We start from the raw sequence: 23,777 nt of genomic DNA on the forward strand, positions 1-23,777 counted from the left end.
TGCATTCACAAATTCTCATCCAAATTATCATATTGGATATGGGATAAAGTGATAAACCTTCAAATACAGTTATTTTTTTTCTATTAACAAACGAGAAAATGACCTAATGGGTAGAACTCTTGAATCACCTATTAGAGGTGTAAGGAACTGCATATCAATTTTTGGAAGAGCTATACACTTCTAATAAGAGTTGATTTAATATGATTTAGACCTCGTCACATAAAAATGCACGGACCTTTCGGATCCAGAACTTTCTAGTCTTTCAAAAAGAAAAGAAATTATAGACTGATGATATTCAATTAATTCTTATACTGCATTGGGTTAGAGGACGTTAACATCTCACAGCCCCTAAAGTTCCCGTGTGCATCAGCCATGGTTGAGTCAAAACTGAGTCTAACGTTAGTATTTCCTGGAATATGTCTATAGCAATTTTTATACCATTTTTTCATTTTGATAGTAAACTAACGTACGCAAGAAAAAAACATGTAGGCAACTAAAATTTACAGGAACCAACGTATATGGGATTCTGTAAACGACATATACTGACAAAGATAACCAAAAGATATAAAGTATAGTACTATATAATAATAATAATTACGCATGATAAAAAAAATTATTACATACATAATGTTAAAAAAAAAAACTATTACATACATGACAAAAAAAACTATTACATACATGATACAAAAAGAACTATTACACTACGTACCTACGTCACTATAGATGACCGCATAAAAGGGATAATACTACGTCACTACCTCGAGCCTTCACTTATAAATGTGGGATCGGTGCCATTCATCACCTTCATCATCCACATCATTAAAACACAAACCGAGTAACAAACAATGAAGAATCTCTCCAGTTTTCACATTCTCTTCTTAGTGTTCATCACAAGTAACTACAAAACACTCTCTGATTCAGTTTCTGCCTTATCTTTCTCCTTCCGCTTACACTCTACATCATCTCATCTCCTTTGTTTCTAAAGTAGCACAATTACCAAATGAAACATTGGTCTATACCCTTAGAAATTTAATAAATAACTTATATAAATATATGCCTCTAAAATTTGTAAAAAATATATTAATTAATTTTTTTGCTAAATTGCTTCTAACCCCTAAAATTTCAGGGACGTTTTACTTGTTGTAAATGTATTTCTCAATAATTCTAACTAGGTGTTTTACCCGCACATGCGGGCATAAATTTCTTATAAATACTTATTAGTTTAAGTCTTATTAATCTAAAACCAGCAAAATAAATTATTATTTATGTTTTTAAATAGTTAAATCAAACATCAAAATATTTATATATGTCAAATACTTTTAATCAAAATATATACTTATTATTGTGTTAAGTATTTTTTAAACACTCATATCTTAGAGATAGTTTAGAAAATATATTTATATTTTTGTTTGACTAATATTTAATAATAAATTGTTTTGTATCTTAATTTTTTTAAACTTTTATAATAAAAATATTGTTTTCACATAGGCACAAAAAAAAGAATATATATAGAAGAATTATCTTTTTGATAATTCTAAAATATTATTTTGTAATCAATTATTTAATATAGCATAAAACGTATAAACTTTATATCATTAAAATGAATTAGTGAATAGTTAGAAACTAATAATAAAATAATAACCTATCTAAAAGTCTAAAACCTAATAAAAATATGACAAATAAGAAAAGCTAATATAACATATAAAATTTAATATTAATAAAATAAAATTCATTTTAATTCTTATAGAATATTCATCAAATCTATTATTTTAAATTAATGATTTAGTGACTCAGCTCAAAACAAATAATAAATCAATGATTTTGCTAAAACCTAATAAAAATATGACAAATAAGCAAAATTAGATAAAATCATGGAGGATATGACAAGTAAGCAAAATCATTTCATAAATAATAGTATAGAAAAAGCTAATATAACAAATAAATTTAATATTAATAAAATAAAATTCTTTTTTATTTACATAGAATATTCATCAAAGCTATTATTTTAAGTTAATGATTTAGTGACTCAGCTCAAAAAAAATAAAAAATCAATGATAATAAAAATATGACAAATAAGCAAAATTAGATAAAATCATGGAGAATATGACAAGTAAGCAAAATCATTTCATAAATAATAGTATAGAAAAAGCTAATATAACATATAAATTTAATATTAATGAAATAAAATTCTTTTTTATTTACATAGAATATTCATCAAAGCTATTAGTTTAAATTAATGATTTTGTGACTCAGCTCAAAAAAATAAAAAATCAATGATTTTGCTAAAACCTAATAAAATATGACAAATAAGCAAAATTAACTAAAATCATGGACAACATGACAAGTAAGCAAAATCACTTCATAAATAATAGTATAGATAGATAGATTTTTGACAATATTAATTTATAATCTAATATACCATATAAATAATAATATTATTAACTTAAAATTTGTTTTTAATTATATAATAAATTATATATAAAATTATTAAGGGTAACAAAAACATTAACCACTCTAACTTTTAACGTGGGAGCTCCGTTACGAAAAATAACTTTGCAAATAGAATATTAATTTATAATGTAATATAATATATAAATATAATATTATTAACTTAAAATTCGTTTTTAACTTTTAAATTAAATAATATTATTTTTAGATAACAACATAATATATATAAGAATTATCTTTATATTTTTGACAATATTAATTTATAATCTAATATAACATATAAATAATAATATTATTAACTTAAAATTCCTTTTTAATTATATAATAAATTATATATAAAATCATTAAGGGAAACAAAGACATTAACCACTCTAACTCTTAACGTGAGAGCTTCGTTGCGAAAAATCACTTCGCAAATAATAGTATAGATTAAAATTTGTTTTAATTATATAATAAATTATATATAAAATTATTAAGGGTAAAAAAAACATTAACCACTCTAACTTTTAACGTGGGAGCTCCGTGACGAAAAATCACTTTGCAAATACAATATTAATTTATAATGTAATATAACATAAAAATATAATATTATTAACTTAAAATTCGTTTTTAACTTTTAAATTAAATAATATTATTTTTAGATAACAACATAATATATATATAAGAATTATCTTTATATTTTTGACAATATTAACTTATAATCTAATATAACATATAAATAATAATATTATTAACTTAAAATTCGTTTTTAACTTTTAAATTAAATAATATTATTTTAGATAACAACATAATATATATAAGAATTATCTTTATATTTTTGACAATATTAACTTATAATCTAATATAACATATAAATAATAATATTATTAACTTAAAATTCGTTTTTAATTATATAATAAACTATATATAAATTCATTAATGGTAACAAAGACATTAACCACTCTAACTTTTAACGTGAGAGCTTCGTTGCAAAAAATCACTTCGCAAATAATAGTATAGATTCATCAAAGCTATTATTTTAAGTTAATGATTTAGTGACTCAGCTCAAAAAAATAAAAAATCAATGATAATAAAAATATGACAAATAAGCAAAATTAGATAAAATCATGGAGAATATGACAAGTAAGCAAAATCATTTCATAAATAATAGTATAGAAAAAGCTAATATAACATATAAATTTAATATTAATGAAATAAAATTCTTTTTTATTTACATAGAATATTCATCAAAGCTATTAGTTTAAATTAATGATTTTGTGACTCAGCTCAAAAAAATAAAAAATCAATGATTTTGCTAAAACCTAATAAAATATGACAAATAAGCAAAATTAACTAAAATCATGGACAACATGACAAGTAAGCAAAATCACTTCATAAATAATAGTATAGATAGATAGATTTTTGACAATATTAATTTATAATCTAATATACCATATAAATAATAATATTATTAACTTAAAATTTGTTTTTAATTATATAATAAATTATATATAAAATTATTAAGGGTAACAAAAACATTAACCACTCTAACTTTTAACGTGGGAGCTCCGTTACGAAAAATAACTTTGCAAATAGAATATTAATTTATAATGTAATATAATATATAAATATAATATTATTAACTTAAAATTCGTTTTTAACTTTTAAATTAAATAATATTATTTTTAGATAACAACATAATATATATAAGAATTATCTTTATATTTTTGACAATATTAATTTATAATCTAATATAACATATAAATAATAATATTATTAACTTAAAATTCCTTTTTTAATTATATAATAAATTATATATAAAATCATTAAGGGAAACAAAGACATTAACCACTCTAACTCTTAGCGTGAGAGCTTCGTTGCGAAAAATCACTTCGCAAATAATAGTATAGATTAAAATTTGTTTTTAATTATATAATAAATTATATATAAAATTATTAAGGGTAAAAAAAACATTAACCACTCTAACTTTTAACGTGGGAGCTCCGTGACGAAAAATCACTTTCCAAATACAATATTAATTTATAATGTAATATAACATAAAAATATAATATTATTAACTTAAAATTCGTTTTTAACTTTTAAATTAAATAATATTATTTTTAGATAACAACATAATATATATATAAGAATTATCTTTATATTTTTGACAATATTAACTTATAATCTAATATAACATATAAATAATAATATTATTAACTTAAAATTCGTTTTTAACTTTTAAATTAAATAATATTATTTTTAGATAACAACATAATATATATAAGAATTATCTTTATATTTTTGACAATATTAACTTATAATCTAATATAACATATAAATAATAATATTATTAACTTAAAATTCGTTTTTAATTATATAATAAACTATATATAAATTCATTAAGGGTAACAAAGACATTAACCACTCTAACTTTTAACGTGAGAGCTTCGTTGCAAAAAATCACTTCGCAAATAATAGTATAGATATCTCGTAGTTGGTCAGTAATTTTATAAATGTTTTTTGGTTTGTGTTATGAACAATGCAGGCGGTGTTGTTGTTTCCACCACTGAATTCACTTTGCAGAACAATTGCCCTTACACCGTCTGGCCCGGAACTCTCACAGGGAACGGCGGAAACACCCTCGGGGACGGCGGATATCAGCTGAATCCAGGCGCTTCCGTACAGCTCAGAGCTCCTCCTGGATGGACAGGCCGCTTCTGGGCTCGTACCGGCTGCAACTTCGACTCCTCCGGCCACGGTAACTGCGTCACCGGAGACTGCGGCGGCGTTCTCAAATGTGCCGGAGCCGGCGGAGTACCTCCGGTCACACTCGCCGAATTCACCGTCGGAGAAAAAGATTACTACGACGTGAGTCTCGTCGACGGCTACAACGTCAAGATGGGGATAAAACCGCAAGGAGGGTTCGGAGACTGCAAGTACGCAGGCTGCGTCTCCGACCTCAACTCCATTTGCCCTAACGAGCTTCGTGTCATGGATCCGCAGAACAACGTGGCGGCGTGCAAGAGCGCATGCGCGGCGTTTAACAAGGAGGAATACTGCTGCAGCGGTGCTCACTCCACGCCGCAAACTTGCTCTCCGACGACTTACTCAATGACGTTCAAGAAAGCGTGCCCTGACGCTTATAGCTACGCTTACGACGATGAAACTAGTACCTTCACTTGTGCCGGAGCTAACTACTTGATCACTTTCTGCCCCAACGGTTCTTAAAAGTCCGGAGCTCCGGTTTAGGGATTGGGTCGAGTTTATCTCCTCTTTTATCATGTTTGTTTTGGTTGCTTGCTATGTACGGAATATGAATATCTTCTTCCTCTTTGTATGATTTTGCTTTTGTATTCAGTTGTGTTACATTCAGCTGATTTGCATTATGGCCTACGAATAAAACAATAATTATGCTTTCAGGAAGTTTCAATCTATACAAAAAAAATCTATCATGTATTTTGTTCAAGTTATAAAATATCCATTATGTGTTTTTATTCTTTATTTTTTTTTTGTAAAAGAGTTTTTATTCTTCGTTATTATATAACTGTTGAGATATCTCTGGTTAATTGCAAGGTTACCTTTTCTTTGACCTTATGAAAAAGTTGTTCTAAATCGTGTTTTTCCTGAGACAAAGTGATGCCATGGTTCTTCATTTCTAGATCCCTTTTTTTTTGTAAACTAAAATCCCGATTTCTTTGTACAAATTTATCTAAATTAGTAAGGAAAATACGTTGATAGAGATTTTTTTTTAATATTGGCGTACATGATTTGAAGTGGCTTAAGAGTTAATTAAGACTGCAGTGAATTTGTATCTATTGAATGTTAACATGTGAATGGTAAGTAATCGTTTGACTATAGTTCAGTTGCATAACACAACTTGTTGACATGTACTATTTTCTTCCACGTACGTTATCCTCTTAATCAATGAGGGAAACGATTTGAGTTAGTGGCTTGGACAGAAAGGCCAACATATTTCAAAAGATTGAGCATATGAAGTATACTTGTTTCATACTCCCTCCGTTCTGTTTTTAAGTCGTTTTAGACTTTTTGTTTTGTCTCAAAATAGAAGTCGTTTACAAACTTCTATGTAACTTTTGATAATTCTTGACTTTATCTATCTTTTGATTTAAATTAAGTGCACACGTTATTTAAAGACAGAAAAAGACAAAATAGACATTATGTTATCTACCTTAATCTATGTGAAATCTTCTAAAACGACTTAAAAACAGAACGGAAGGAGTATCTGTTTTCTTGCAAGTTATTTTGAGTTTGATTCATTATACTTCAACTTATTTCTTGTAAGGCAGATTGGATGGAACATATATAAATGTGCGCAAAATTAAATATCCATGCAACTAACCTTGAATGGGAGAAAGAGATGCAACACAATGTATAATCTTCGAATAGATGCTGGTATATGGAATGAGAAACTACACACCCCTACTCATGTTTCTGTTAAAAGGTCTGGTAACAAAGCTGCACCTATGTTAGCTCAAAAGGGGACACCAAATGATGACATTGTTGTTTTTATTCTCGTTCATGCCTAAACCCAGTTTTGTATTCGGACTATGTTTCAAATTAATGAAGTTCTAACTTCGCCATAAAAAAGAGTAATACTCCCTCCGTTCTGTTTTTAAGTCGTTTTAGAAGATTTAACATAGATTAAGGTAGATAACATAATGTTTATTTTGTCCTTTTCTGTCTTTAGATAACGTGTGCACTTAATTTAAATCAAAGGATAGATAAAATCAAGAATTAACAAAAGTTACATAGAAGTTTGTAAACGACTTTTATGTAAAAAAAAAAGTTTGTAAACGACTTCTATTTTAAGACAAAACAAAAAGTCTAAGACGACTTAAAAAACAGAACGGAGGGAGTACTATTGATGTTAAGGAGTATTTTAAAAAAAAAAATCCAAAACTGTTTGATGTTTGTATTATGTAATAAATCACAACTGTGTCATCTACATGTTTTCTCATGAGATGCATTCAACTTATTAAAAACATTAAGGCAAAAATATACAGTGCCAAAGAAGATGGGCTAACAGCCGTGTTTACAGATGTTTGATATAATCTATTCTCTGATTCATACAAGAAATGAAGAAGATTGAATACTCTTAATTAACTGGTGTATCAAATCTAGTAATCTTACTGAGTGAATATATCCTATTAGTACAACCAAGAATACTAATGAACAACACTTCGATATATAGAGGATCATTAACCCATTTTTCATCATCATCCACATCACATAAATAAACAAATAAAACGAAAAAAAAAATGGCGGATACTCACATTCTCTTATTTGTGTTCATCACAAGTAGTAACAACAAAAACACAATTTTTCTATTCGTTTCACTTTCACTTATGTCTTAATCTTTCTCCTCTGATAATTACAATCTAAACCATCTCCTTTTGCAGGCTGCATTGCTGTTACCGCCACCGTCTTCGTTTTGGAGAACAGTTGCCCATTCACTGTTTGGCCTGGAATCCTCTCCGGCAACAGCACCACCCTCGGCGACGGCGGGGTTCCCCTGACTCCAGGCGCTTCCGTGCAGCTCACCGCTCCTCCGGGATGGTCAGGCCGTTTCTGGGCTCGTACCGGCTGCAGCTTCGACGCCTCCGGTCGCGGTGGCTGCGTCACCGGAGACTGCGGCGGCGTTTTAAACTGTAACCGCGGCGGATTTCCTCCAGCAACGCTAGCCGAGTTCACCGTCGGATCAGGCGATTCCGGCGTTGATTTCTACGACGTCAGCCTCGTCGACGGTTACAATGTCAAGATGGGGATCGAACCCTTGGGAGGAACCGGAGATTGTCATTACGCTGGGTGCCTCGCCGACATCAACGAGATTTGCCCTGGCGATCTCCGGATCATGGATCCGAACGTCGACGGAGTTGTCGCGGCGTGCATGAGCGCATGCGCGGCGTTTGATTCGCCGGAGTTCTGCTGCACCGGAGCTCACGCGACGCCGCAGACTTGTAGTCCGAGTCAGTACTCGATGGTGTTCAAGAACGCTTGCCCTAGCGCTTACAGCTACGCATACGACGACGACGCGACAAGCATCTTCACTTGTTCCCGATCTAACTACTTGATTACCTTCTGTCCCACCCGTTCTTAAACACCGGAGAGCTCCGGTTAATTCTCGAGTCTTGCTTCTCTCTCACGTTTCTTTTGCTTGTGATGTACGGAACGATTGAATAATACAGTAGTATCATTTTCTGTTTTTTAAACATCTTTCCAAGTATTCAGTTTTTAAAAGTCATCTGGTTTGCATTGTTGCACAGAAACTAAAGAAACAATATAAAATAATTTGCAGAAAAGACTCTTGTGCTGCCATTTTTCATTGTTAGTTCTTTATAAATTACCACTAGTAGTATTACATGTTTTTTTCATTGTTAGTTGCATTTTGGTAGCGTCAATCTCTTTGCGTCTTGCGAATCCCATTGTTAACATTTCGTCTTCAGAACTGTGATCGAGCAATAAAAAACTTTGTAAACGAGAATCTCTTGTGTTACATTGAGTTAGAAACAGCAACATTTCACTAGCCTTTGCGTTGGAACTTCTGATTTTGTCGGCTAAGTAAGCTTCCCATCTGAGCGAGACTTAGTCGATGACGGAAGAAGCATAGAACTCATTTTTATTTCCAAAAAGGATGCTAATCTTTTTTAATTAACTGCTCCATCAGATCATCTTTATAGATCATCTTGTTCCGGTGCCATCATCTTATCTTCTTATCTACTTGTGACTTGTCTGAGTAGGCGCAAGTGAGATCAGGTTGGTTTCTTTAAAAACAACTTTTTGAACTTTTTATCTTTCTTGTTGGGAAAGAGTCGAAGAAACTCAACACCAAACAATGTATAGTATTAACCTATAATCCGTTCTTGTTTGATAAATACTTGTTTCATAAAACTTACATTCCACAACTATTAATGTCTGATAGAGCTACAGCCATGACCGCATAAAATGCTTAAGATATCGTGTGGACAAATGTGATCTCGAGTCAACTAAAAGGATTGGTTATTTAACATTGATCGGCCATTGATGAAATGACCCTAAGATATGTATACCACTAATATAAGGAAACCTAATCGTCACGATTTTAAACCAACTCTTTTTTCCTACACAAAGATGGTTAAATTCATGAACATGCCCAACACATTAAATCTAAAATAAATGTCACCAGCTTTCCTACTTTCCAGCCTATTCATGAATCCACGAATTATTTGTATACATGTTAGTTGTTTACTCTTTCCCACCAAAACAGATGATATGGTTTTTTTTTTGTTTTAATGATCGAATCTCATGGCATGTTTCCTAGAAACTAGGGGGAAAATACTGTAAAAGTAAATAAATTAACTGGTAAAAAAATAAAATCGAACAACAGAAGAGATGGGATCATGGAAGATGGCCTCTGCTCCTTTAAACGGAATTTCATGCGAACGTGTGAAAATGGTTACTTAATAATACACGTGGGAGTATATATATTAAAACAAAATCTATAATATTTGCTTTAACAATGAGCAGTTAATTGGGCATGCTGTCAACTTGATATTCATTTATTTTTGAGCAGTTAATTGGGCATGCTGTCAACTTGATATTCATTTATTTTTTTGAATCAATTCATAAACCCGTAATAATGACCCACTTTATTTTCTTTAAACCGTCATTACAAAAATAAATTCATAGCAAATTTACACAAGAACGAACAGTTATTTTATTTCTTATGACAAATAAGAAAATTCAAGAGCCCAAGAAGTTGGGCCGAACAGTTGCACATTAAAAAAATATTCACCACAATTATTTTTTCTTTTACCATTAAAATGATAGCACTACCCTCGAACCAGCACTTATATATAAATAGAGGATCGGTGCGAGTAACGTACATTCATCACCATCACTACAGTCACAGAAAAAAAAATGGCGAATTTCCACAGTATTCTCGTTCCTTTGTTCGTTTTCATCACAAGTAACAACAATAACACTCTCTCTGCTCTTGCTTTCTTCTCTGTTTCACATTATAGTTTTCAGAAACTTTTCGTTTTTTTTGTTGTTGTTTTTGTTCATTTGGTTTTGTGTATTTCTAAACTGCAGGCAGCATTGCTGTTTCCGCCACCGTCTTCACTTTACAGAACAGCTGTCCCTACACCGTCTGGCCCGGAATCCTCTCCGGCAACAGCAACACCCTCGGCGACGGCGGATTCCCCTTGACTCCAGGCGCTTCCAAACAGCTTACCGCTCCTCCGGGATGGTCAGGCCGGTTCTGGCCTCGCACCGGCTGCAACTTCGATTCCTCCGGCAACGGCAACTGCGTCACAGGAGACTGCGGCGGCGTCCTCAAATGCATCGGCGGCGGAGTTCCTCCGACCACTCTGGCCGAGTTCACCGTCGGAACAGGCGTCTTTGGCAAGGACTTCTACGACGTGAGTCTCGTCGACGGTTACAACGTCGAGATGGGGATCAGACCTCAGGGAGGCTCCGGTGACTGCAAGTACGCCGGCTGCGTCGCCGACGTCAACGCCGTCTGCCCTAACGAGCTTCGGATCGTGGATCCGCGTTCCGGAACCGTCGCGGCGTGTAAGAGCGCTTGCGCGGCGTTTAATTCGCCGGAGTTTTGCTGCACCGGTGCTCACGCGACGCCGCAGACTTGTTCTCCGACGCATTACTCGGCCGTGTTTAAGAACGCTTGTCCCGGCGCTTATAGTTACGCTTACGACGACGCGACTAGCACTTTCACTTGTGCCGGGGCTAACTACTTGATCACTTTCTGTCCCACCCGGTCTTGAAAACCGGTTCTCCGGTTTAGATCCCGGTTCTGGTTGCTGTTTCACGTTTCTTTTGTTTTGCTATGTACGGAAAAGATGATTTGTTTCATCCTTTTCCTTTTTAAAGATTTTTTTTTGTTTTGTTTTTAGTATGTAGTTGTTACACATCTCATTTGCATTGTTGATTTCATTAGTATTCTTTTAAATTATTGATTTTTGAAGACAATTTGCAGTATTTATTTACATACATGCTAACATCAATGTATATGGACAAATAAAGATGGATAATTTGATTAGAGATTAGAGGGCTACTTAGTTTTTAGGCCATTGCTTGATGTAATTACATGAGAGCAACATCTAGTGTTAACGCAAGAGAGGCAGAGGTTTAAACTAGTATATACTCAAACTCTTTTAAGCAACGGAATGGTTAAAACTATGTGACCTAAGATAGCTAGGGAGCTTTAGCTGGTGAGAGGTTACGGATCAGTGTTTCTAATGTTCTTTTGATTTCCACCTGCAAGCTTTCTTTATTCCTTTTGCAGCTTGTACGAATCCCACTATAACCTGAAGCTCATCCATTTCCTATAAAACCAGAGAGGAGACAAAATATCAAAAAAGAAGAAGATATTGTAGCATTTTGGCCCTTTTTGATTTCAATTGTTAGAAGAAGAGAGGATCTTTACCTGAGACATGAAGTGTCTCTGAACAATGTCGAGTAGTTGCTCCTTTGTTGGATTAGCAAGTGTATCAACCTTACATAAAGACAAACCACATCTTGTCAAAAAAAAAAACAAAAACTCACTTCCACAGTTTTACCGGTAACCAAGAGAATGTTCCTCTTGAACTCACCAGGTTAAAGTGACGTATATATCTCTGTAATGCAGGCATATCCAATTTGCTAAGATCAACCTTCTGCGTTCACAACCATGTAGTTCCTTTCCCCATCAGTAAGGTAACTCAGAAACATTCAAATGCATATATCCCACAGTTTCCAAAGGCATATATTACCATGTTCATACGAGGAGTACTAGTCAAGGTTTTTGAGTGTGAGTCACAAGATAAGCCCCTGCACATTGCTTTATGTGATAACCGCGCTGATCTGTATCCTCTTTGCTTCGCCTTATGAGTCTTCAAAGTGTCTTCAGATGCTGCAAAAGATCAATCAAAGAACATATCTTAACATAAACATGTCTTTTACAGATTTCCGACAAGGAACCAAACTAACTCATGCCAGAAGGATTCCATTGCGTATGCTCGTCGACTTCAATATCAACGTCTTCTTCATTCCCTGTAGGAGCTTCAATGACGCTAAGTGCATTCCGCTGCAGCTTCACTTCGATTCCATTTGTCAAAACCTGATAAATTTAAAGCATGGGGAATGGATTAAAAAAGATTACAATTAGTCAAACAAGTCAAAAAGCTTGAGACTTTTTGAGAAATGAGAATGCTGGGAGACAAGAACTGGTGGTGGGATTTTGATATCTATATTAGTAAAATAGTAAGAGCATTGGTTATGAAGAAAAAGTCTTAAAGATAATACTAAAACAGGAGAAACGGTGAAGTGAGTACTGATCAAAGGAAGGAAATTATAACTATTAAAAACTAATTAAGCAACCAGCTTTATGAAATTGAGAGAACATCTATAAAAGTAACTAAAACCAAAGGTGATAAAATCCGGTAGTGGGTGAAAATGACCCATCTGAAAAAAAAACGTAATTAAATATTAAACTAATTATAAGTAAGACAAATCTTAAAGCCAGCTTTGAACCCACAAAAGATAAGGATTCACAAGAGATTTGATGAGAACAATGTAAAAAGAGAGTTAAAATACATAAATAAAGTGCAGAGTTGATGGGATTTTAGAATAAAGTTTGTATTTTTATAATCAATCCCATCGGTTTGGTATCTTTGCGCTTGATCCATTTTTGAATCAGCAACATCACCAGACTACCATTTGATTTAGCTTTGCATTATTGAGCTTAAAGCTCGAAGCTTGATTCTTTGATTTTAACTCGAATCAACTCTTCTCTATCAACGAAATCGAACAAAAAGATTGTACTAATAAGACAAAAACACAGTTACTACAAGAAAAAAAAGAAGGTGATTGATTTTGTTTTCTCACCAGCCAATGCCAACCACCGAGACCAACAGCTTTCTTAACGACGCCTTGAAGACCGACGAGAACAGATTTCGTACGGTTGTTCCCGGTGACGACCACTTTTGTATGACGTGGAAGCACCGTTAGTTCTTCTTCGCTGCTGCTGCAATCTCCGAAGCAGCTCTCTAGCTGAGATAATTTATCAGCAGCTTCCAGCATTTTTTTTCTTTCTTCTGAACAGAACCCACCAATCTCGAGTTTTCACGATTTCTGAAATGGAAGTTGACGCATTATCGGGGAGGGATTGAGCAGATAAATTAGGGTTTTTTATTTAATTGTGTGAGGAAGAAAGAAAGAAAGACAGAGTAGGGAGGGAGGGAAAAAGCAGAGTCTATAGTAATGAGAGAGAAAGACGAGGGAAGGGAGAGGACGATAGCGACCGCCCTCCTAGCTCATTTACCAATGATTTTCGGCCACGTGGATATTGTACTACAACCATTTGCACAATGGAAATATTGAGCGTTTTCTTTTAGGTTTGTCTGTTTTTAATTATTGCACCTAAGAATGGATATGTTTACTAAACACATAATTTGAACAGCAGCTCAGAGACGTGCGTAGAAGGCCAATTAATATCAGTTTTTAGGGTGTTTTTTTTTGTAAATAACATGCTATATTTTGTTACTTCATTATTGATTTTAGGTACTATGTATTGGACAATTTAAAATGGATCCTTTCTTTTTGAAAAATAGGATCCTTTTGGTTAAATTCTTATGAACATTTTAGGTACTAAACTGCATTGGAATCTGACTTCTGTATGATTTTGCAAGGCTTTAAAAAGAAGAAGAAAACGAGGGCCGCACATTAGTAGTAAAATTTTGGTGTAATGTATACACGCGATCGACGTGAATCTGAATGGTTGACTGATATTTGTGTAAAAGAGACAGGCTCTGATGGGCCCATGCATTCTTTAGTTACGATAGTACCCCTCAATTTGTCTGTTTTCCTTTTCGTCTTCCATGAATTTGAATTTTATTTTGAATCACTCACTCACCCACGACTGAATTTAATACTGTATTACTTTGCGTCGTATAATGATTAATGTCCATTTAAAACAATTAACTAGAGCCAAACAAAAGTATATATATATGCAGAGCCGGTCCTAGGAAAACTAGGACCAGAAGCAAATTATAAAAAATAGGCTGTGTTAATGGAAATTCGAACCCGGGGTTGGTGTATGAAAGACTTTAGCTTTCATGTGTATGAAAGACTTTAGCTTTCATGTTCTACCACTAGACTACAGGGAGATTTTGTGAAAATGTGGCCGAAATAATATGTATAATGAAATGGCCGGAAGCAGTGGCTTCCTTGGCTTGGTCCAAGGGCCGCCTCTGTATATATGGAGTGATTCTTAAGACAGTCCATTTTATATGTATGAAGGTAAAAATGAAACATATTTGTGTGAGAAAGAGCTGGCAAGATAACATGGAAGAATCATAAAATCATAAATGCAAAACCAGAGCCGTGCGAGCACTGATAGCATACATAAGCGATAAAAAAATATGCCCTCATTCATATAAAGATGTGTTAGAAAACCAATCATCTAAAATCATTAGCTAAACTGATTTGTAAGAGAAAACTAAATGAGGTTACTTTGCTAATACGAAATCTTGAGCTTGAGAACATTTTGGCGAGAAAAAGATGATAAGTGGGTGAAGTTGTTTTGTTACCTTAATTTTTGTAAAATTAACAAAACAATTTTTGTAATCTTTTTAGTAGATTCTAATTTTAGTAGTGAAATAATATGGATTAACAAATGACTTTTTTGTTGTAACCTCTATCTTACTTTATAATATTATTATTATGTTTAAAAATAAATCCATATAAGTATATATGGTTACTCTTTTAACACTAATATTTCATTGAGAAAAGAGATCAAAAGATCCCAAAATATCACAACTAACAGCTAATAAGAAACTAGAAATGTAAAAGAAAAACAGATCAAGAAAGTATATATTTTACTTTTTTAGCATAAGTATATATTTTAGTTAAGACTAGTAATAAGTTAAAATATAATATGTTAATAGATTTGTTTTAGAAAAATGATGCCCTAAGCTAATGTTTCTTTTTGGTGAATGGAGGCACGGCTCTGTGCAAAACATATTTTTAGTCAATGTTATGGCTTAAAAGCAAAAAAAAAAGTTACTATCATGTATCAGCAAACAATTGGTGATCAATACACTAAATAATATAAAGTTGTTATTTTTGTAATACTTCAACATATTTTGAATAAAGAAAATTTCTACTATTAAACTAAAAAAAAAATTATAAAGAGAGAAAACTACTTGACACAGTGAGGTTAACAAAAGAGGTAATCTAGTATTGGTAAAGTAAATAAACATTCATTAAGCAAACATCGAAGTCGTTGTAGTATAGTGGTAAGTATTCCCGCCTGTCACGCGGGTGACCCGGGTTCGATCCCCGGCAACGGCGACATCTATTTTGTTCCCTTAATTATTACTAACCCTTTCGTTCATTGGCAGAGTTACCTACTCGTTAGAGTTGTTTATTAATCTTAAGACAATTCGTGAATCTACAGTTAATAAATTAGCATCATAGTTTTCTAAAAATCATAAATAAATGAATTATGACGTCTATCATTTCCAAGAAGTCAGAACTGCACATTCGTTGACAAGAAAGAACCTCCACCTTTATTCGTCATTTTACTGTTGTATTAACTAACTTCCGCCAACATTTTAAGATTACGGGTAGCCAAAGACTCTTATTATTATTCCTACTCTATTATATTACTAAAAGGACTTAGTTTAGATAATGTCGTGTAAATATTCTCAATAGGTATTCGCTGGAAAATTATGCTGTTGGGTCTTGGTGTGGGACACAAATCGTCAACCTGTTTTCCCTCTTTTATGTAATGTCCGATGAACTATGCAAATGATATTGTAAAAAAATGAAGAAAGCGATTAGTCCAGTTTTCCAAATTTTAGCAAATCGCAACTTCATTTTAAGTAAACTAGATAGTATTACAGTTTCAAAAAGGGGCATATAAAAATGACGGATCTATATATTTTGCTTTGTATCAATGGTTAAAGCAAGTAAACGTAAGAAGAAGGTTATAAAAGTCAAAATCAAGTGAACAACTTTTACAATACAAACCAGCCAGGACAGAAAGGTGATTCAGTTCTCTATTTCAAGAGTGAGATTTCCATGCGAGGAAAAAAATGATTTAAATATATCATTATCTTAAAACACGGCTTTAATCATTTGTTGTGTTCATAATAAAACCAATTTCATTGGTTTGGATAGAAAAGAAAGAAAAAAAACAATCAAAACGGTGTGTGTTTAGGGGACCCACATTGTCTTCCCCACACCTTCTCTGTATTATTTTGTTCATTAGTCATTTACACAGAGAGCAACTAGTTTGTTTGACTGTACACATACATACACACGCGCTCTTATCATCCTCTACACTCAACCACACATCTCGCTACGTACACCTTAGCTAATCTCACCCTTTGCTCAGGACAAGTGGACACAACCTTTTGTAATAAAAAAATAAAATAAAATAAAAATGTGAACTCACTCACGGTACTTGATCACACGACCAAAAATCAAACCCTTAAGTTAATTTAAAAGAGATTATTCTTCTTCGATTCCAGCGAAGGAAAAAAAGCTTATTCCTCGTGAGCACTACCTTCTCACTCCTCATTCTCATTCCATTCTTCTTCTCCTCCCTCCTCCCCCCCCCCTCCCCATCCATCAAAGCTCGCAGCTTTTCGATGACGTCGGATGGTGCTACATCCACATCAGCAGGAGCAGCTGCTGCGGCCGCAGCGGCAGCAGCGAGGAGGAAACCGTCGTGGAGGGAGAGGGAGAACAATCGGAGGAGAGAGAGAAGGAGAAGAGCCATAGCTGCGAAGATATACACCGGTCTAAGAGCACAAGGTGATTACAATCTCCCCAAACATTGCGACAACAACGAAGTCCTCAAGGCTCTCTGTTCCGAAGCTGGTTGGATCGTCGAAGAAGACGGCACCACTTACCGCAAGGTCAAAACTTTCTCTCTCTCTCTCCAGATCTGAGGTTTAATCTGTGTGTAGATATTGACTTTTGGATCCGATCTCGGAATCTCGATCAAATTGTGTGTTCTGTTTCTTGGAATCTTGATTGATTCCGACATTGTGTTGATGTTTGTTTTTTTTTCATTTTGAGTCAAAACAGGGATGCAGCAGGCCTCCTCCTCCATACTCATCATCACAAAACCAGAGTCCTCTCTCTTCGGCTTTTCAAAGTCCCATCCCTTCTTACCAAGTCAGCCCATCTTCCTCATCTTTCCCCAGCCCATCTCGCGGTGAGCCCATCAACACCACCTTCTTCCCTTTCCTCAGCAACAACGGTGGCATTCCTTCTTCCCTAAGAATCTCAAACAGTTGCCCCGTTACTCCACCCCTCTCCTCTCCGACCTCCAAGAACCCTTTGCCTAACTGGGACTCCATCGCTAAGCAGTCAATGGTCAACGCGAAACAATCTATGGCCTCTTTTAACTATCCTTTCTATGCGGTTTCTGCACCCGCTAGTCCAACGCGTCGCCAGTATTTTCACACACCGGTTACGATACCTGAATGTGATGAGTCTGATTCCTCAACTGTCGACTCTGGTCACTGGATAAGCTTTCAGAAGTTTGCGCAACAGCAGCCATTCTCTGGCTCTGTGGTGCCAACTTCTCCTACCTTCAACCTTGTGAAACCTCCTCCTCCTGTGCCTCAGCAGATGTCTCCAAACGCTGCAGCCTTCCAAGGGATTATTGGTCAAAGCTCTGAGTTTAAGTTTGAGAACAGCCAAGTTAAGCCGTGGGAAGGAGAGAGGATACATGATGTTGGTATGGAGGATCTGGAGCTTACTCTTGGAAACGGCAAGGCTCGTGGTTGATTTGTGAATGAATTTGACAAAGCTATTCTTCTTCTGGTATCTGTTCTTTATAGAGTCTCTCATATGTTCTTACTATCCAAACATGGGGGGCACAACACAAAGCATGTGAACTTGGAAGTGTTAGTGTTGTTTGTTTGATTCATGAATTTGGTTTTAAAAAAAAAAGAAGCATTATTTGTAGATAACAGATATGATTGCTCTGTTCCCCTTACAAATGCCACTGGCGTGGAAATTGGAACCGTTGTGTGTGTCTTGTCTTTTTCAAATTGATTTATCATGTCTTAAACTCATTTGCACAAAAATATGTTTTTTTTTTTACAAAATGATAAAATTCTTTATTTCCTTGCAATCCAATATCTTTTTTTGTCAAAAAACTAACACATCATATCAAATATCTAGTTAGACAAAGCTAGCTAGAAGAAGAAAAAAAAACACAATTAGCTACAAATGCTACAATTTCATAATGAATTAAAAACAAACTCTGGTCATCATCATCCATCTTCTTAATACTCCAGTGGTTCATGTTGCAGATCAAACAAGTCACATGGAAAGGAGATCCAGTTCGGTTTTGGGTTCTTTCTCAGTCTCAGCATTACATTCTTGGTATCTGAAGCAAGACGTGAGATGATCATTCACAATGCCAGAGACCTGCAAGAAGGAATAAATAACTGTAGGACCAACGCAGCGGAACCCTCTCTGCATCATGTCTTTGCTTATGTACTCCGCCTTTGGCGACTTAACGGGTACTTGACGGCCATAGCGGTATCCGTTTCTTAGTGGTTTGTGGTTCACAAATCTCCAACAGTAGTTGCTGAATGATCCAAACTCTTGCTTGACCTGTTTTTCAATTTTACAATCTATTATTAAGTCAAAACGTTCACAACTTATGTAGCAAAACAAAACACACGATCTATCTATCTATACCTTGAGAACTGATTTTGCGTTATCAACAATGGCTCGCAGTTTCTGTTCGGATAGAACAAGACATCCGTTTACTTTAAGAGACATCAACTTCTTCTCAGTGAATTCTGATATAGCTAAAGGATCGAAATCTTCAAAGAGCTTCCTGCACAGAAGAGAGAACCAAACACTTCTGCTCTTACACAAAAAAAAACAAAGGAACAATCTTTCTCCATATATTCCATAAAGTTAGAATCAGAACATTACCTAAAGGCTTCTCGTTTGTGAAGAATGGAAGGCCAGCTAAACTCAGCCAAAGCTTGCGAGAACACAAGCAGCTCAAAGAGTTTATTGTCGTCACGAACTGGAACACCCCACTCCTCGTCATGAAACTTCACGTAGATCGAGTCTGTTCATCAAATAAATCATCATCACTATTATTATAACCCCTACAGTAAAAAAACATATAATAAATCCAGCAGTCTTCCACAATTATTTTGTTTTTGTTCTCAACTACAACACCTAGTTATTGCAGGGTGCCATTAATATGTTGCTGTTGACATGTATGAGACTGATTGTTACCGGTAAGTAATCTTTCTAACAAATTTACTCAAAAAGAACAATTTACATTTCGTAACATACAAAACCCATGTGAATGGCTTATTAAATGTGCGAGAGGGACAAGAAAACTCCACTTTGGGTAAAATGTTTTTTAATTTTTTTTCACAAAGAACAAAAAAAAAACAGCACCTCCTCGTTATTCACGAAATTATTGCGTTATTTTTTAAATTAAAGTTAAATGAGGCAAAGGAAGAGAAAAAAAAAAGTTGTCAGAGAAAACAGACCTGAGTTAGGTGTGATCCAGTGGCATCTCTTGACCGGTCCCGGACTCTCAGGAGGAATGTCTCCAACGGCGACGACACTCCTGACTGATCCGTTCCTTTTCGACGGAGTTATCGTTTTCCCGGAGTTTGCCGTTTTCACCGACGAAAGCTCCGAGGAGGATGTTGTCGAAGATGAGTCATCAGTTGAGGCTGAGAAGTTGCTCGTCGCGGAGGAGACCGGCTTCTTAGTCGCCGGAGATTTCGTCACCTGTGGCTTCTTCTTCGCGATCTCTGTTTTCGAAGCTTTGAATCTGTTCCCGGTGGAACAGAGGATTGCCCGTGGCTCAACCGTTGGTTTAACCGGAGAACGAAGCTTGGTGAGTGCAGACATGTTTGAGGAGGTAGAGAAATGAGAATTCGAGGGAAATGTGAGGGTATAATTGGAAAGATATGATAGTTTGTAATTGTATTCCGTCCTCATTGAGTATGGCCAAATAGCCTGTATATATACATCCGAGATAATCCTAATCTTCTACGAAGTCTAAGTAATTACATCATTATCCCAATAATATTAGGACTTATCTAATATACATAGTAGTTATCATATTACTCCCCCTCAAGTTGGAAGTGTAAGGTTGCGCACACCCAACTTGGACAAAAGATCTTCAAAGAGAGGACGAGGAAGTGACTTAGTTAACATGTCCGCAAGCTGATTCGTAGAAGTAACATGTTCAAGAGTGATGAGCTTTGCCTTAACTGCATCGCGAACATGATGACAATCTCTTTCGATATGCTTAGTGCGCTCATGGAAGACAGGATTAGTTGCAATATAGATAGCAGACTTGCTGTCACAGTAGAGATGCATGGGCAAAGGATGTGAGAGAGTAAATGAGTCATAGAGCTCCTTCAGCCATTTGAGTTCCTTAAGTGTGACTGACATTGCGCGATACTCAGCCTCAGCAGACGACAAAGACACAGTATCTTGCTTCTTAGCTCGCCAAATGACCGGAGAGTCACCAATAAAGATTATATACGCACTGAGCGAGCGTCGAGAGAGTGGACAAGAAGACCAATCAGAGTCACAATAAGCACTTATCTGCAGAGAGTCATTTGCCTTGAGAAAAATTCCTTGCCCCGGTGATCCTTTGAGATACCGAACTACTCGTAAAGCAGCCTCCCAATGAGGTAGGAGCGGCGCTTGCATGAAAGTAGAAAGAATGTGTACAACATATCCAAGATCAGGTCGTGTAGTGGTCAAGTAGATCAGACGTCCCACAAGCCGTCGATACTGCTGTGCATTAGCAGGTGGTCCATCAGCTTCAAGTAGTTTATGATTAAGTTCCAACGGAACATAACACGGTTTGGCTCCTAACAAACCTGTTTCAGCAATAATGTCCAAAGCATACTTGCGCTGAGACAAATAAAAACCAGTGTCATTCCTGGCCACCTCTATTCCCAAAAAATATTTTAACTTGCCAAGGTCCTTCATCCGAAAACACCTGCTGAGGTAGTCCTTAAACTCCTGTAGCACTGTTGCATCATTGCAGGCTATAATGAAGTCATCAACGTAGACTAAGATGTGGAGACAGATGGAGCCTCGGATTTTGGAGAAGAGCGAGTGATCGGCATAATCATGAGAGAATCCAAACTGTGTGAGAGCAGAAGTAAGCTTAGCGTACCAGCACCGCGGAGCTTGACGCAAGCCGTACAAGGACTTCTTTAAGCGACATACTTTAGTAGGATCGGAGCAAGTGTACCCTTGAGGAAGCTTCATATAAATTTCTTCTTCAAGGTCTCCGTGTAAGAATGCATTTTGTACATCCATCTGATGAACAAGCCAACCTTTCGCAGCAGCAAGTTTGAGAATAATACGGACCGTAGATAGCTTAGCGACAGGCGCAAATGTTTCGGTGAAGTCTTCACCTTCTTTCTGGTTATTGCCCAGAACAACAAGACGCGCCTTACGTCGCTCAATTTTGCCATTAGCGAGATACTTGTTGGAGTAAAGCCACATGTTCCCGAGTGCTTTTCTTCCTGGAGGCAGAGTTGTGATATCCCATGTATTAGTTTCTTCAAAAGCATCAACTTCCTTACCCATCGCATCATTCCAGACTTTAAGTTTAACAGCTTCTTTGAAAGATCGAGGAACCTCATCATTGATGATAGCTGCGAGATATGCTCTGTGGGATTCTGAAAACACGTGGTTAGATACATAACTGGAGATGGGGTAAGGAGTGTTACCTGAGACCGTTTGTAGAGGACCATGATCAGGTAAGGAGAGATCGTGAGAGGGTTTATTATTCATGAGAACAGAGTGAGTCACATAGTCCTTGAGAAGTACAGAAGGCGTCTTATGACGCAACCCGCGACCAAGAATCTCAGGTAAACCCGGAGTAACAGGAGACGATGGATCAGTAAGTTCCAAAGGTACAGAAGACGAAGATGGAGGCGAAGTTGGTTCAGAAGATGGAGGCTCCTCAGAACTAGTAGGAGCTGTACTTTCAGGTAAGGACGACGGAATAGGAGAGATAGCAGGCTGCTCAGGTGATCCAGAAGGAGGTGGAATAGGAGTAGGTATTGATACAGAGGACGGCAAGGCAGTCTGATCAGTAGAAGAAACAGGTTGGTTGAGTGAGGAACTCCCCCTTGATGAAGGAGCCGGTAACAACCAATCCTCGATAGAAGCATCATAGTAGTTAGTAGGAGGAAGAACAGACTCATCTGAGTCAACACCAGGGAACTTTGATTCTGAAAACACAACATCCCTGCTAGAGAAAAATTCCTTTGTAGTGAGATCATAAAGTTTCCAAGCTTTCTTGCCGTAGGGGTAACCAACAAAAATGCATTTACGACTCCGATCACTGAACTTGTCTTTATCTCTGGGCCGATGATGCGCATAGCAGAGGCAACCGAAGACTCTTAGTTGATCATAGTCGGGCTTTTTATTGAAGAGAAGCTCATATGGCGATTTGCCATCTAGTAGTTGAGACGGTGTGTGATTGATCAAGTGTGCAGCAGTGAGTATACTTTCACCCCAAAACGAGGGAGGAAGACGAGCTTGAAACAGGCAGGCACGAGCAATGTTAAGTATGTGACGATGCTTCCGTTCAACACGTCCATTCTGTTGTGGTGTGTCCACGCAGGAAGTCTGATGCTCAATGCCATGTTCCTTGAAGTATTTCCGAAGAACCAAGAACTCTGTGCCATTATCGGATCGTACCTTTTGCACCTTTTTACCAAATTGTCGTTCACAGAGTGAAAAGAATTGTTTCAAGAGTTCTGCAACCTCCGACTTTTCCAACATCAAATATATCCATACGGCTCTAGAGTAGTCATCAACAATTGTTAGAAAATATTTAGCTCCACAGGAAGAAGAAGTACGGTAAGGACCCCATACATCGCAATGTATCAAAGAGAAAGGTGAAGAAGCTTTATTAGAACTATTGTTAAAAACACAACGGGTTTGTTTGGCCCGAAAACAAATCTCACAAGATGCTGCTTGCTCAGGATCAAAACTAAGGTTATCTAAAAGCGGTAAAGAAGATAAAACTCTAAAGGAGGGATGTCCTAGTCGCCGATGCCATAGTTCTGAGGTAGAAGCATTCCTAGACGCAGCACGATGAACACTAGCAGCTCTGACTCCCGTGAAATAATAAACCCCCTCTCGTTCTTCACCCGTTCCAATCAGGGTCTTCGTAAAACGGTCCTGCAACACACACAAAGTATCAGTAAAGATGGCTATGCACCCTGTTTGTTTAAGTAGGCAAGAAACTGAGATCAAAGTGCAGTTAAAATCAGGGACATAAAGCACATCAGTCAAGT

At 35.7% G+C, this 23,777-nt stretch overlaps 6 protein-coding genes and 1 non-coding gene across 10 annotated transcripts; 5 read left to right on the top strand and 2 right to left on the bottom strand.

Annotated features, from left to right (window-relative positions):
- Positions 1-804: 804 nt before the first annotated feature.
- Positions 805-5,846, top strand: LOC130497680 (pathogenesis-related protein 5-like). The gene is made up of 2 exons (XM_056990669.1): positions 805-894; positions 4,973-5,846. The coding sequence occupies exons 1-2, from the start codon at positions 846-848 to the stop codon at positions 5,653-5,655; spliced, it is 732 nt and encodes a 243-aa protein (XP_056846649.1). The 5' UTR covers positions 805-845; the 3' UTR covers positions 5,656-5,846.
- Positions 5,847-7,591: 1,745 nt separating this feature from the next.
- LOC108816369 (pathogenesis-related protein 5) lies at positions 7,592-8,657 on the top strand. Of its 2 annotated transcripts, none has more exons than XM_018588944.2 (2): positions 7,592-7,746; positions 7,848-8,657. In XM_018588944.2, the coding sequence occupies exons 1-2, from the start codon at positions 7,707-7,709 to the stop codon at positions 8,543-8,545; spliced, it is 738 nt and encodes a 245-aa protein (XP_018444446.1). In that variant the 5' UTR covers positions 7,592-7,706; the 3' UTR covers positions 8,546-8,657. The 2 variants fall into 2 exon arrangements, with proteins under 2 accessions (XP_018444446.1, XP_018444445.1); XM_018588943.2 differs by having other exon boundaries at positions 7,607-7,749.
- Positions 8,658-10,237: 1,580 nt separating this feature from the next.
- LOC108835932 (pathogenesis-related protein 5-like) lies at positions 10,238-11,284 on the top strand. Its single transcript, XM_018609149.2, has 2 exons — positions 10,238-10,393; positions 10,519-11,284. The coding sequence occupies exons 1-2, from the start codon at positions 10,345-10,347 to the stop codon at positions 11,208-11,210; spliced, it is 741 nt and encodes a 246-aa protein (XP_018464651.2). The 5' UTR covers positions 10,238-10,344; the 3' UTR covers positions 11,211-11,284.
- A 170-nt stretch (positions 11,285-11,454) lies between these two features.
- On the bottom strand, positions 11,455-13,664 carry LOC108835288 (uncharacterized). 2 transcript variants are annotated; one of them, XM_018608564.2, is made up of 6 exons: positions 13,312-13,664; positions 12,421-12,544; positions 12,198-12,337; positions 12,039-12,101; positions 11,873-11,941; positions 11,455-11,771 (listed from the first exon to the last, which is right to left on the bottom strand). In XM_018608564.2, exons 1-6 carry the CDS (start codon positions 13,504-13,506, stop codon positions 11,682-11,684), a joined length of 681 nt encoding a protein of 226 aa, XP_018464066.1. In that variant the 5' UTR covers positions 13,507-13,664; the 3' UTR covers positions 11,455-11,681. The 2 variants fall into 2 exon arrangements, with proteins under 2 accessions (XP_018464066.1, XP_018464065.1); XM_018608563.2 differs by having other exon boundaries at positions 12,415-12,544; positions 13,312-13,663.
- Positions 13,665-15,705: 2,041 nt separating this feature from the next.
- TRNAD-GUC (transfer RNA aspartic acid (anticodon GUC)) lies at positions 15,706-15,777 on the top strand. Its single transcript has one exon. It is a non-coding gene; the product is annotated as a tRNA-Asp (tRNA).
- A 1,130-nt stretch (positions 15,778-16,907) lies between these two features.
- LOC108818095 (protein BRASSINAZOLE-RESISTANT 1) lies at positions 16,908-19,167 on the top strand. 2 transcript variants are annotated; one of them, XM_018590961.2, is made up of 3 exons: positions 16,908-17,351; positions 17,524-18,267; positions 18,762-19,167. In XM_018590961.2, the coding sequence occupies exons 1-2, from the start codon at positions 17,082-17,084 to the stop codon at positions 18,229-18,231; spliced, it is 978 nt and encodes a 325-aa protein (XP_018446463.1). In that variant the 5' UTR covers positions 16,908-17,081; the 3' UTR covers positions 18,232-18,267; positions 18,762-19,167. The 2 variants fall into 2 exon arrangements, with proteins under 2 accessions (XP_018446463.1, XP_018446462.1); XM_018590960.2 differs by lacking the exon at positions 18,762-19,167 and having other exon boundaries at positions 17,524-18,517.
- On the bottom strand, positions 18,559-20,400 carry LOC108818096 (uncharacterized). The gene is made up of 4 exons (XM_056990684.1): positions 19,977-20,400; positions 19,399-19,540; positions 19,156-19,297; positions 18,559-19,068 (listed from the first exon to the last, which is right to left on the bottom strand). Exons 1-4 carry the CDS (start codon positions 20,344-20,346, stop codon positions 18,772-18,774), a joined length of 951 nt encoding a protein of 316 aa, XP_056846664.1. The 5' UTR covers positions 20,347-20,400; the 3' UTR covers positions 18,559-18,771.
- Positions 20,401-23,777: the final 3,377 nt, after the last annotated feature.

This window comes from Raphanus sativus, chromosome 7 (genome assembly GCF_000801105.2).
Source record: "Raphanus sativus cultivar WK10039 chromosome 7, ASM80110v3, whole genome shotgun sequence".
Taxonomy (NCBI): domain Eukaryota; kingdom Viridiplantae; phylum Streptophyta; class Magnoliopsida; order Brassicales; family Brassicaceae; genus Raphanus; species Raphanus sativus.

Coding starts and splice junctions, on each gene's coding strand:
- LOC130497680 (XM_056990669.1), top strand. CDS start 846: ATGAAGAATCTCTCCAGTTTTCACATTCTCTTCTTAGTGTTCATCACA. Junction 895..4,972: donor CTTCTTAGTGTTCATCACAA/GTAACTACAAAA, acceptor TGAACAATGCAG/GCGGTGTTGTTGTTTCCACC.
- LOC108816369 (XM_018588943.2), top strand. CDS start 7,707: ATGGCGGATACTCACATTCTCTTATTTGTGTTCATCACAAGTA. Junction 7,750..7,847: donor ATTTGTGTTCATCACAAGTA/GTAACAACAAAA, acceptor CTCCTTTTGCAG/GCTGCATTGCTGTTACCGCC.
- LOC108835932 (XM_018609149.2), top strand. CDS start 10,345: ATGGCGAATTTCCACAGTATTCTCGTTCCTTTGTTCGTTTTCATCACA. Junction 10,394..10,518: donor TTTGTTCGTTTTCATCACAA/GTAACAACAATA, acceptor TCTAAACTGCAG/GCAGCATTGCTGTTTCCGCC.
- LOC108835288 (XM_018608563.2), bottom strand. CDS start 13,506: ATGCTGGAAGCTGCTGATAAATTATCTCAGCTAGAGAGCTGCTTCGGA. Junction 11,942..12,038: donor ATATACGTCACTTTAACCTG/GTGAGTTCAAGA, acceptor TCTTTATGTAAG/GTTGATACACTTGCTAATCC. Junction 11,772..11,872: donor AGAGACACTTCATGTCTCAG/GTAAAGATCCTC, acceptor CTGGTTTTATAG/GAAATGGATGAGCTTCAGGT.
- LOC108818095 (XM_018590961.2), top strand. CDS start 17,082: ATGACGTCGGATGGTGCTACATCCACATCAGCAGGAGCAGCTGCTGCG. Junction 17,352..17,523: donor ACGGCACCACTTACCGCAAG/GTCAAAACTTTC, acceptor GAGTCAAAACAG/GGATGCAGCAGGCCTCCTCC.
- LOC108818096 (XM_056990684.1), bottom strand. CDS start 20,346: ATGTCTGCACTCACCAAGCTTCGTTCTCCGGTTAAACCAACGGTTGAG. Junction 19,541..19,976: donor CTGGATCACACCTAACTCAG/GTCTGTTTTCTC, acceptor TTTGATGAACAG/ACTCGATCTACGTGAAGTTT. Junction 19,069..19,155: donor ACGCAAAATCAGTTCTCAAG/GTATAGATAGAT, acceptor ATTGAAAAACAG/GTCAAGCAAGAGTTTGGATC.